We start from the raw sequence: 13068 nt of genomic DNA on the forward strand, positions 1-13068 counted from the left end.
AACACCTTCACCTCAGCTGCACTAAACAAACTCATTGGCTGATGCTGACTATGGATTTATGCGCCTAGGATCTGATTGGTCAAGAGAAGCGCTGATTTGCATAAGAGGAGCTTGATTGGTTGATCGCAGCGTAAAAGCGTTGACCTGTGTGCGGGGCTACATTAGAAGTTGGCGTTGAGCGGTTGGTTTGATGGTTTTCGGTCCCTAGGAAGGACTACAAATCAGGCGGGCACACAAACGTTTCCCCTTAAAGCAACAGTTACTGAACTTTTTATAACATAACATTTTTATACGTCATGAGCTTAACATGCAAAAGCAAAAGATTATCTATAGAAACAACACAGTGTAACAGATTAAAAAGAAAACTTTCCTGTCTACATAGACGCAATCTTTGCTTTCCAGTTTATGGACTAATCCACCCATCCTTGCATCCATCCAAACATCTTTCACTGTCATAATCAGAGTGTGAGAGCGGGCAAGCACAAGAAACTATCGAAATAAAACCCTCCCCGGCTATCACAGAGCACCGCTGCTGTTGGTCCAACAAGACAAGATGCTCTTTTTTTTTTCTTTTTTCTTTTTCTTCTCCTGATGAATAAAATTTAGCTCCAGCACACACCCCAACCCCCCCCCCCCCCCCCCAACCGCCCCTGGCCCCTCCTTCTCGCGCCCTATAAAGCCGCAACAGCTGATCCCGTGCACTACAGAGAGCCGCAGCTCCGCACGCGCGAGGAGTGGGGAGAAGAGAGAGAGAGAGAGAGAGAGAGAGAGAGAGAGAGAGAGAGGAGGAAAGAGAGAGGGGAGAGAGTGAAACGAAGAGTTAGCGACCGGAGAAGAGCTGTTCTGGTCTTCCAGCCGCAGTTTTTAAAAACAAATCTGAGCAATATTTTATTTATTTTAAATGAACTGTGATGACGTTTTGGCTGAGTTTGTGATATTCGAGCTGGGGTTTGAAGTCCTGCGAAGGTCTCGAGAGGTTTCTTGGACTAAACTGTCCCGACCTTTAACCAAGCGCTGCAACTCTGCTGCCATACTCCTTCCCGCTTCTTTGAGCGGCACCCAAATGTTTGTTTATTTGTTTGGGGTGGTTTTTTGGTCAAAAATCGTCAAGTCGTTGACTCACCTGTGTTTGGATTGCTACTTTTGAGCAGAAAGACCCCTTAAAACTGCTCGTTTCGCCTTTCTGTTCCTCTCCTTTCCCTCTGGAGCTGAAGGGGCAACAGCGGTTTGGCTGTGGCACGCGGTGTAAAACAAAAAAAAACAAAAAAAAGAGGGGGGGGAAGAGTCTCGCGACGGGAGGAGCTGTCCGGTGCTGAAAGCACGAGCCTGGACGTTAGGAAGTGTTTGTTGGGAGCTGTCCGCGTGCTGAAGACCAGCGGTTTGTTAGAACGAGACCATAATCTTTCTTTTAGAAGCAACGGATTTAAGCACGGCACGAGGGACGTTTTTAACGGAGCAGCCATACAGAAACTGACTTATATTCTTTTATTTTCCAGCCTTTAGGACTCCACAGGTCTTCCAGTGGCAAGTTAATGGGATGAAAACAGATCGCTTTCTCCACGAGATCCGGCTATTACTTGCAGACATAGCCTATATTTGACAAACCACCGCAAAAAAAAAAATATAAAAAAAAAATATTAATATTATGTGTGGTAAACATGCAGAAGCACACGAGGAGAGCTCGGTTTCTTTGATCTTTAAAAGCCATGTCTCCACTTTTCCAAGGTGTTTGACGGAAGGGAGCAAGCGTAGCTTTAGTGGCTGAATTAAAGTAAGTAAATAAAATTACACGGTTAAAATAAAAATCAGCTGATAGGTTGTGAGTTTAGACTGAAGTTGGATAGAAAAGCGTGTGTTTGTCGTGCAAGTGTAGGAGCCATCATGCCTCGGTCTTTCTTAGTGAAGAAAGTCAAGCTGGACGACTATTCGGCTGCCGATCTGGAGAGCTCGTATGGTCACAGCCGAAGAGAAGAGCTCAGTCTGCGATTCCATCATCATGACAAAGGTTAGTCACACACCTACACACACAAACACACCCGAGCACACACACACGCGCGCGGAGACAGGCGCCCATTTAAAGCCTGCCGTGCATCCCTCTGAGAATGTTTTCACCCTCAGATTTAAAGCATTAGTCATGACTGTTTCAGAAGGAAGAGGAGAAGGGAATTACAGGGTCAAACTTCGGTCATAGCCCCCCCAAAAATATACCATTTCCAACACTGTAATTATACTCGGTGAAATGCTCTGGTTCCATGAAATAGTCTTATGTAGAGAAACAAATGAGAGGAAACCTACACTCTCAGTCTGATAAGAACCTCTTGAGACTTGGGGCAATAAAAGAGACGGTTTAATAATAATACAAAATAGGTCATATAAGGTAATATATGTGCGATGCACATTGGATCTGACTGCAGTCAGGTCGGAGGTTAAGAGCTTTCTATATAGGCACTTCATGAGGCTGAATTGCTCTGTATTATTTATGGTTTTTAATGCTCAAGGAAAGGAAGTCACATCTGGAATAAAAGATAATTTAAAGAAAACAGGAGAGAATGCTTAATGGAATTTCAGGTTTGCTTTGCACTCCCTCTACAACCTGTTATAGTTTTTAAATGTACCTGTAGGATTTCGCATCTCCCCCTGCCTTTACTCTTACACAAAGCATTAAAACACACACATCCAGCTCTGAACAGTTGCTGACATTAACATGTTAGTGCAGAAAAATATATTTTTCCCGAAGGAGCATACAAAGACTGTGGCGGAAGCAACAGGGAGCCAGTGAGCGCAGGATCATTGCAGAAAACCATGCTAAATGATTATGTTAATGCATTATGTCAGCAGCACACATACATTGGGATACACCGTTGTTCTGTTGCCAATTATATTATTCAAATCAGCCTTCTCTCCAGCACCTGTGAGTCACCTTCAAAGATTTCTGCAATCATGCCCAGCTACACTGGCTGCCAATGGTTCCCACGCACTGTATAATCTGGGGTACACGGGGAAAATACGATACAAAGTCAATGAAAAGGGCAGTATTTGGGTCAAATATTCAGTGGAAAAGTGTGGAAATCTTTTACAAAAGGAATACTTACCTAGCATTTCTACTCAGAAGTCATGCATTTGCTATGGTCTGATAATCTCGGAAGCAAAACCACAGAAAACATGCCATATGCACTTTAACAGAGATGGGAGCTTTTATCTATGTCAATATGCCCTTGACATTAAAGATACGATACTGGATAAAATTACTATATGCTATGTAAATGGGTCACAAATCCCCAGAGTAAAATTGCTATGTGTTTTTTTGCTTCATTTATCCCCCTTTGGCCCCCTTTAGCTTATTGTTTTGATTTATGTTTTGAGAGTCATTGTTCAGCATCCAGTAATGTAAAGCAAATAAAGTGGCAGATTTTGCTAGAAAAACACATAACACCCTTATAGGTCAATAATTTGCCTGGGTTGTGTGTCTGCTTTATTCTGCCCTCTAGTGGCCAAAAAAGAATGACTGCAGCTTTAAAGAGCTAAAAAAATAAATAAATCACCGTCACTGCACGGGGACAAGCGTGTAATGGAGTTAGTGCAGCCTGCTGGTTTTCGCATTGTGCCAAGGTCAAATGTAAGATGAAGAGATCCCAAGCGTTCTGATGATCTGAAACCAGAAACATGCAGCAGAGGCAGCAGCAGTAGCATTGTGGCAAGCATGTACAGACTAGGGAAGCTATCCCTTGTTATAAATATAACAACAGTTTGACTGAAGCAAATACAGCTTGTTGCACACACACACACACACACACACACACACACACACACACACACACACACACACACACACGCATGCACTCTACTGTTTCTGTCAACTCGGCACATTTCCCAGGCAGCTTGCACAGCTGAGTGCACAGCATTACCCACACACATACACACACACACACAGACAGGAAGCAGTCAGTGACCTACAAGTGTCCAAAGCACACAAGTGTGCGTCAGTTACTGCTGGTTTGGATCAAAAATTAAATTGTAGCTTGCAGCCTTTCTCCCTCTCCATTTCTTTTTCTTTCCATTCCTAATTCTCGGTATTTCAAAGACACATGAAAGTGGGATGGCTCTAGTTTGGCAGAGTATTTAATCTTTAATAAGCATTTAGAACAGCTATCAGCTCTAATGCTGCTAAAGTACTTTGAAATGAATACGGAGTTGACACAGCGAGACAGATACTCAGACAGAGAGAGACAAAAAAACAAATAGAGACAGTACACTGATGCCGAGATGCGCAGCAACAGCAACAGTCACAGTCAGAGCGCTTTAAATGAAAAGGGATGAAAGGGAATGGTCATGTTTAATTGGCAGGGATCGTGCAAAAAGGTTCTGTGTGAGAAAAAAGTATCCTAGAACCAGACAGCGAGCTTTGTTTTTGTTTCTGCCTGTCAGTCACATATGCATGGCTCAGTCTGGCTGTTAGTACAGGTGAAGGAGAGGTGATATGGTACTCACAGAATAGTCAAAGATAATGTAGATAATGGATAGGGTTATTTTGCTCACTTGAAAAGACTTCTTTTTCAGTCTGTCTCCCTCCCAAACTTTCTTTCCTTGGACGCAGGACCAAGGATTTCTGCTAATTAGTCATAGATCATATAGTTCCCTACATCACCAGCAGGACAATTTACCCTCTGTGGTGGCCAAGAAATAATTAGTTATACGATGCATTGAGATAACAGTCACTGAACACCATCTTTTTGTCCCCAGAAAGATGAACCCTTTTCATCATAGACTCTAAATTGGCTTTCCATGTCTTGCTTATCCAGCAGGTCATGACCATGGATTAGTATGCTGTTTCAGAAAATCTGATGGTATCATCATTTTTCGCTAAATCCTAGACAGCATTTTGTGCAGTAAGAGTTTGGAATTTGGTGCCATCTTTGCTAACGCAATGTTGATCAGAGCAGCGGTTCTCAAACTTCTTCTGCCACTGCCCCTATCAGAAGAAGACGTCTGTGTATAAACCCCACAAACCGTTCTCAAAGCAATCATTAACCACTGAAAGTGTAAATTTTAGTGGAATAAAGGTCAGCAGGATAGCATCAACAAAACTTAGCAGGCAGTCCCGGCAGATCAGGTGATCTCAGTGCCAGCACACATTAACTGATGACGAAACTCTGCTCTACTACACATCCAGCTGGTTATCCCACATAGGTTGTTATTTAACCCTCTGAGGTCTAAGGCAAAACTGACCTTCTGGAAAAATATCTAAAGTGTTTCTGATGCGCATCAGATTATTTACTTTGTTCCCTGATTGCCAACACTTGGGAGAACGTCTTCTTCAAGGCCCTTTGCCGATGATACTTTAGACCTCAGTTGTGGCACATCTGCAAGCCACTTTGAAACCCACCGTCTAATTTAATTCTTATCACATCTGTTGTCACTGACACTTGCTCTGTTCTGTATGCTGCTGTCTTGCTGCTGCTCTCCCCACCTCCATCTTTCCATATTTGCACATGGAAGTGCGGTGAGGTCCCAGAACAGAGCTGTGCTGCCAAATATAAATTACTACAGATGGAGAAATCAATCTTCTTTTGACTATAGTGGACCTTAATTTACTTTAGTTTCACATATTGCACTTTTCCCCACCTGCAGTGGCTCCATGCCCACCGGTGTGGCATGTGCCACTGGTGAGTCAGGGCAAGGTTAGAGAAGGGAGGGAAGCAGATGTAGGTGGTTTATCTGCAGCAGCTTGCAAGGCTATACCACCTCCAGTGCAGCTGCTGAGTATCCACTATGGTCCAGGACTGTAGCAGGACTGGAAACTGTCAGTTTGAGTGATTACGACTCTCTACAACATCTCCAAGACTCCAGCTGCTCTTAGTCAACATACCTGGTTATAAGGGTCCAAACTGAGCACTTGGTCATGTTTCAAAACTTTACTCATGCTCTATAAAACAAGACACACACACACACACACACACACACACACACGGGCACACACACAAACACAGTACTTCCTTCCAGAGTGCAATGATTGAATATTTATGATTCATGATTTTCTCTCTCCACTCCACACCTCTTCTCCCCCCCTCTCGCTTTCCCTCTATTTTCTCTCTCTATTACTTGGTCTTAATTAAATTCGAAAATGTTAAATTAGCATGAGCGCTGTGTACAGGACTGCCAAACCACCCAACCACCATCACCACATTTAACGTAGCATTACTTTCTCCCCGCTAGGTTTTTCTTTCTTCCTCCCTCCCTCTCTTCCTCACCTTAATATGACTCCCCTTTCTCTACCCTTCTACCCTCTGTCTGTTGTTCTCATCACATTATCGACCAACATCTGAGCCTTTCTCAGAACTGCATCATGAAATTATATTACCAGCAATAGTATCTCCTCTGCTGTCTGTGTCTTAATGCTCACAGAGTGCTAATTGAAATGGAGAGCTATTGATCGGCATAAATCCACAGGAGTTGCGGCCATGGGTTATTAGCTACCAGTCTCTCCTTGTGTCTGTTACAGTTTAGCCTGTTGAGTGCCAATAATAGAAATAATGAAGCAGCTGGCATCATAACGCGGCATCAAATAATTCACCAGATTTGTCAGGGGTTGTGCACAAATATGCAGGTTGCTTTGGAATTTGTGAGTCTCGGTGAAGTGTACTTCCCGATTTCCCTCAAGACGGAGACTGTCAGTGTCACTGCGCCCACTGAGTAATGCACTGGAGTAATGCACACACACACACACCCAGCTGCTGTAATAGAGATGCTCTTTGTACAGCAGTTGAGGTTTTGACAGCCCTGAGGTGTGACTGTGTGCAGCTTCAGACCTGTCAGAAAAGGTGCAGCTGATGAGGAGCAAGTGTGCTCACTGAGCCCTCCAATGAAAAATAAAGATTTCCCACTGAGGGGAAAGTGTCTCCTCCTTGCTTGTAAGGACTGAGAAGCATTTTACTGCCACTATGAATACCACAACTGTCTCCTTCTCTTTTCCTTCATTTGCTTTGCATCACCTCCAAAAACCGATGTGAAGGTATTTCTTTCGAATCGACTCGGAAACCTTTTGGTCTTTTATGGATACTGGGCATAATGGGAGTGCAGAACACATGGTGAATGTGGTTCATGTGATCCTTATTGTGGTATGATTGATATTTAGAAACTAGAGATGCCAGGGTGTGATCAGTAATGTAATGTAGTCTGGAGACAAAATGTTAATAATGAATGAACTTTGATGAACGAGTGTGATTGAGGCCTGCTGTTATACAATACAAGTTAAAAAAACAAACAATTTTCTTAGTAGTGATAGGTTCTACAGAGCCCTCAGGGTCTTGAGTAGTATCGTAACGAGTGCTATAATAGATACTCGAACCATATCTTGTATTTCTACCACTCAGGTGCTTTCTTTTTATAACTAATTGCAACAACATGGTGGATAGTTGGACGAACTTGGCACTTAATATTAATCTCTTCCATTTTTGTGCTCTGCACTTTTGACCTAAAAGGTGCAAAATGATTAACATTTGAAGCAACATAATACGCAGTCATACATTTGGGAAAAAGTTTTGTATGAGAAAATATTTTCTAGTAACTCAAAAAAGAGAACTATTTTCCTTTTACCAATCTCAGATGTGTCATTCTAGAATAAAAGAAGAAATGTTAGCTGGCTGCCTCTTTTGGTTCATGGATTAAAACAGTAGAAGGAGAAAAACAGTTCCTATGTAATGCAATGTTTGTTAGTGTTTTGACGAGTCAGGTTCTGGAAAGAATCATTAATCATCATCAGAATCAGAATACTTTATTAATCCCAAAGGAAATTATGTGATCAAAGTTGCTCCAAGACAACGAGAACAGTATGATGTTGTCCAAGAGGAAGCAGACGGTTTTACAGTCAGTGTCTCAAACTGGAAAACTCACACTCAAGCCATTTGTGTGGATAAGCAACACTAAAGTGTAGAAAAAGCTTAATTTAAATTTTGTGGTGAACTGCCCCTTTAGGTTTTTGTTAGAGACAGGTTTGCCAGCACTCAAATATCCCTTTTGACTCTGTTTAAGCTTTGTAGCAGTCACTCGTGTAGATTTCCAAGCCAATCAATCCTCCTGCCACGATGACTTACCTCTTTCTTTGTCTCTTCAGGCTACGTCAGTGATTATCTGAGTCCTAATCCTTACGACGATGTGGTTGGAAGCGATTCATCAGTCATCTCTAAAGTACCCTCCCCGAGCCACTCATCGGTCATCTATGGCCGCATCAACAACACATATTCTGGCATCCATGGTGATATCCATGGCGATTCGGACCAGCCAGACAGTCCCCGGTCCGAAGTTTCGTCATCAGCCGGGGGATACATCAACGGCGACACAGCTGTGAGTGAAGGATACAGCGTGGATGCGTTTTTCATCATGGACGGACGATCACGAAGGAAAACCACGGGAACCCTGAGGGGAACTGCCCAGAGGCACACCTGCAGTGAGTGTGGTAAAACCTACGCCACATCCTCCAACCTGAGCCGGCACAAGCAGACGCACAGGAGCATAGACAGCAAGATGGCTAAGAAGTGCCCCACATGTGGGAAAGTGTACGTCTCCATGCCAGCGATGGCCATGCACCTCCTGACCCACGACCTCAAGCACAAGTGCGACGTGTGCGGCAAAGCGTTCAGCCGGCCGTGGCTGCTGCAGGGCCACATGCGCTCGCACACGGGGGAGAAGCCGTTTGGGTGTGCGCACTGTGGCAAAGCGTTTGCTGACCGGTCTAACCTGCGTGCTCACATGCAGACACACTCAGCCTTCAAGCACTATAAGTGCAAACGATGCAACAAGACGTTTGCACTCAAGAGTTACCTGAACAAGCACTATGAGTCGGCGTGTTTCAAGGGGGCGTTCTCCCCTCTGAGCTCCCTGGGAGAATGACTGGGGTGGTTTTAATTTGTTTACATGCAATTTTCCTGGCCTCATTCCCTACTTTTATTTCTTTCCCCCAAAAAGCAGAATCTGAGTGTAACAAGGTAGGAGTGTTTTCTCTGCAAGAATCACGAGGTATATGACAAAAATAGATTGAAGGCATCCGTTCCTATCAAGAACCCTCCAATCTCTCCTTTGTTTTATCTTCCCTCATCTGAGAGTGGAGTGAAAAGTTTTCAATGCCTAATTTAGACTGTCACCTGCGTCGATAAGTTACTTCCCGTTGAGGCTTTTTGAAATATCTGTGAAGATAAATAAAGCACAGCACATCTAGCTCATCATTTTTGAAGATACCTAGATCTATTTATGTCCATATCTACCCTCAGCATTGTGTTATTTTTTTTGTTTTCCCAATCCACCAGGAAATGACACTAAAGCACAACTCATCTCCAATCTCCAAGCATGAATCACATCATCGGTTTTCTTCCAGTGAGATTCAATGAGCTTTCAAGTTTTATGCGTTTCTAAAAACAGACCTTCATAATCTAAGGATACATGTGGTGTCCTGCTTTTACTGAGACCGACCTTGGACTGAGCTTACAAAGATAAAGCATCAAAACAAGGAAAGCACACAGCGTTTCTCCTGTGCAAGTAAACAAGATACTTGTAATGATATTTATTTATACAACCGGACACCCGCAGTATACAGTGTCTGTATACGTGGCTTCTGACATTACCACAATGAACTGTGAAGAAAAGACACACCTGTCACAATGTGGTAGTACAGGCAGTACACCTGTGTGGTGAGAAATGACGTATTTTTAAAACCGTGGACAAAAGAGCTCTTTTCTTTACTTCTAAGTAATGTTGGGATATGCGCTTACTTAACCGCAAACAGTGGACCGTTATGAGTTCCAGTTCAGGATCAGATGGCTAAAAACTCCCACTGAGCCACCAGGGTATTCCTTAACAGTTTTGCTATAACCTAAATCTGATGTTATTATTATTATTATTATTATTTTTTAATTTGTCAGTGTTGGATGGGGATGGAGACATTAAAAATGTCCTGGATTTCCTCAAAAAGGTCAAACCTTTTTCCAGTGTTGTATAATAGTTTAGTTGCATCAAGAAGCACAGCATTCATCTTTGAGGTTTTTATCTTTTTTTAAAAAAGATGTGTCTATTTATGATTTATGTATTTATGCATTTATTTACATATGCATTTACATTTGTATGGATTTGCACTTTACTTTGTTTTTTTTTTTGTTACAAATATGCCAAAGCATTTGACACTTTCTAATTAATGAATATCTTTTTACTTTTGTCAGCCACTTTAATTATTTAAACTAATGCATGCAAAAAAAAAAGAGAGGAAAAAAATAATAGCCTAATAATGGAATCTATGCCAATTTTATGAATCTTTTTTGGATATTTTTCCAAACCTCTTAGATAACAGGCAAAACCGAACAAATTTCTGTCTTGGACAATATTTCGTTGATATCCGATAGAGCAATAATGCATGATATTTTTGAAGACACGTGAGTCATAACTGCTTGTAACATCTTGATTTTTTTTTTTCTTCAAATGCCACTATTCTATGTAGTTACGAGAAATGACATTTCAGGGAGTTAGCGAACCAAGTTAGTGTTAAATAATGGCGGGTTGGGTTTGGAGCTCTAAATTTACAGGGACTGTGACGCCGCTGTGACAGCCGGTCAGAAAGACCAAATTGGAGTGAGCAGGGAGTCTGTTTTTCAAACTCAGCTGCTTTGGTACACAGTGTGGAAAACGTTGCCTCCTAGTTACAATTTTATATTGGTATCATTATAATCTTATAGACAGTTGTGTCTGTATGAGTATTAGCAGCTGCTGGGGCTTCCAGGGGTTCACACAGGTGGTTCTACTCCTTTAGACAGAGGGCTCTGGGTTGGGTCGGGATGGGTCTTTTTGTACATGGTTTATGCACTGCCTGCCTCGTATTATTATTCTAAAATATCGTAGAGAGTAGAAGGTACTGCTGTAGACCTCTGGTGCTGAAACATGGACGAAACGCAAACCCTGAACAGTTAAAACTGTGGCCACTCTTCTGCCTTGGTAGCATATTGGAATTGTTTAAGATGTGAAACAACAGCTGTGCTGCTGAACCGGCTTCTCTTTGATCCTCACTAGTCCTTGAACACAGCCAGAGTTTCTTCCTATAAGTTGGTCACAATTATTGTGCTCTCTTCTCAGTATTTTTTTTTAAATCCAATCAGAAGATCAGTTTTGCTCGAGGGCTTTACATGAAAACACCAAACTCCATTTGAAGACTCAAAGGCTCTTCCTGATTTCAGGTTGTTTTTCTTTTCATCATCTCTGGCTGTTGTGAATTTAATGTGGCAGTTCTCGATGTGATTCAGACTTTTGTTGAGAACGAAGAGGAGACATTTGGTCAATATTTCAGCACCAGAGTGCATCGCCGAACACTTAGATTCTACTATGAACTACTGTAGCCTACTATAGCCACAAGCTAGTTTACCTATTCTTATATAAAAGCACTTCCTCTTATGAATTATAACCTAAAACCTTTTCTTTCAAAGATAGTAGCACAATGAAAGAGTTTAGATTCAGGTAGACGATGCCTTGTATGTAGAAATAACCTCTTTCTCATTTTTCTACTACAATGATTCAAAGATAGAAACGGCAACAAATATGCCGATGTAACACAGGCTGTTGTCCTACACCACAAAATACTGTTAAAAATGACACTTTCAGTATGTGCTGTGTCATTTTTCTTAATATATTTGTGAACGCATCTACACCACACCTTTTTTAGAGTAAATAAAAACCTAACTATTTTGCAGCAAGAGGCCTTGTAAATAAGCACTGATGTGACTTTGGAGTCTGATTATTTCTACAGAACTGTAACGAGTGATGATGATGATGATGATGATGATGATGATGTTGGCAGTGATGATGATAATGATGAAGGGGAGAATGATGAATTCGTTTGGAGCTTCCTGCTTTGTTTTGAATTCTTCCTCTGAGGTTTTTTTTTTAGAGACCTCAAATGGCCGGTTTGAAACCATGTAAAGCACAAAGACAACACTGGGCATTTTGTTTCACTTCCTAAATAAAAAAATACTTTAAAAACAATTCTGTTTGTTTTCTCCTTCTCCCCCCCCCCCCCGATCATTATGATAGCCTTTAGTCATCATGCCATTAGGCTGAATCAGACATAAAAACACTGGAACTTCATTAGGTACACCTGCTGAACTATTTACAGTAACACAAATATCTAATCAGCCGATCACATGACAACAACTCAGTGCATTTAGGCATCTCAAGACAACGAATTGAAGTTCAAACTGGGATCCTAATGGGGAATAAATGTAATTTAAGTGACTTTGTTTTGGTATCAGATGACTATTTCGTAAACTTCTGATGTACTGGGACTTTCCCACACATCAGTTTACACAGAATAAGAGAAAAAGAAAAAACATCCAATGAGCAACAGTTCTGTTTACTGTTAAAAAAAAAGTTTTGATACAGATCATAAAAAATTCCCAAAAATTGGTTCTTAATCAACATGTCTAGTGTAAAATGCCCATAACTGTAAATAAACATGAAATTTATTTTAATTTACTTACTTTTTTGATTCATAAATTGTATTTTTCCTTATAAAAAGAATAAAATTGAATCAAATTTCACAAATATCCACTTTTTTATGCTGTACATACAAATATTTAAACATTTTAAATAGAGCAGAGAAGTTTCAGTAATTTATATAGATTTGATTGTCCATTGTTATGTAATTATAGAAGTTTTTACTCCCCACAAAGTTTTAAAGATTTTATATATTTTTTTAATGAGTATATGTCATGTTGAAGCATTAGTAAACTGAAGTAATTATAATTAATTTCACCAATGGAAGATTTTTTATTAGTTGTATATTCCTTAATATTACTGATCAAATTGGTAAAATTACAGAAAAGAATAATAGAAGATAGAAATTTTATTTTATTTTAGTCTTCAGATATCTTAGTTTAAACAATATTTATTAAATACCTTTACAGTCCAGAGTCATTAAAAATACGATCAATAGAATTTCTATAATTTTTGAATCTTTTTTTTAGTTCTGTTTAATTCAGTTTTATTCATATAGCAGAGTCACCTCATTTTACAATATCAACAGCAGTTAACTTTTAAATC

The 13068-nt window shown here is 40.8% G+C and overlaps 1 protein-coding gene across 1 annotated transcript; it reads left to right on the forward strand.

Moving 5' to 3' along the window:
• The first annotated feature begins 712 nt into the window (after positions 1–712).
• On the forward strand, positions 713–12012 carry LOC146549189 (transcriptional repressor scratch 1-like). Its single transcript, XM_085262670.1, has 2 exons — positions 713–2005; positions 8111–12012. Exons 1-2 carry the CDS (start codon positions 1882–1884, stop codon positions 8884–8886), a joined length of 900 nt encoding a protein of 299 aa, XP_085118796.1. The 5' UTR covers positions 713–1881; the 3' UTR covers positions 8887–12012.
• Positions 12013–13068: the final 1056 nt, after the last annotated feature.

The sequence above is a fragment of the Mchenga conophoros genome, linkage group LG22 (genome assembly GCF_057382185.1).
Source record: "Mchenga conophoros isolate Kocher_MC1m ecotype Shallow Benthic linkage group LG22, M_conophoros_male_GT1.1, whole genome shotgun sequence".
NCBI lineage: Eukaryota > Metazoa > Chordata > Actinopteri > Cichliformes > Cichlidae > Mchenga > Mchenga conophoros.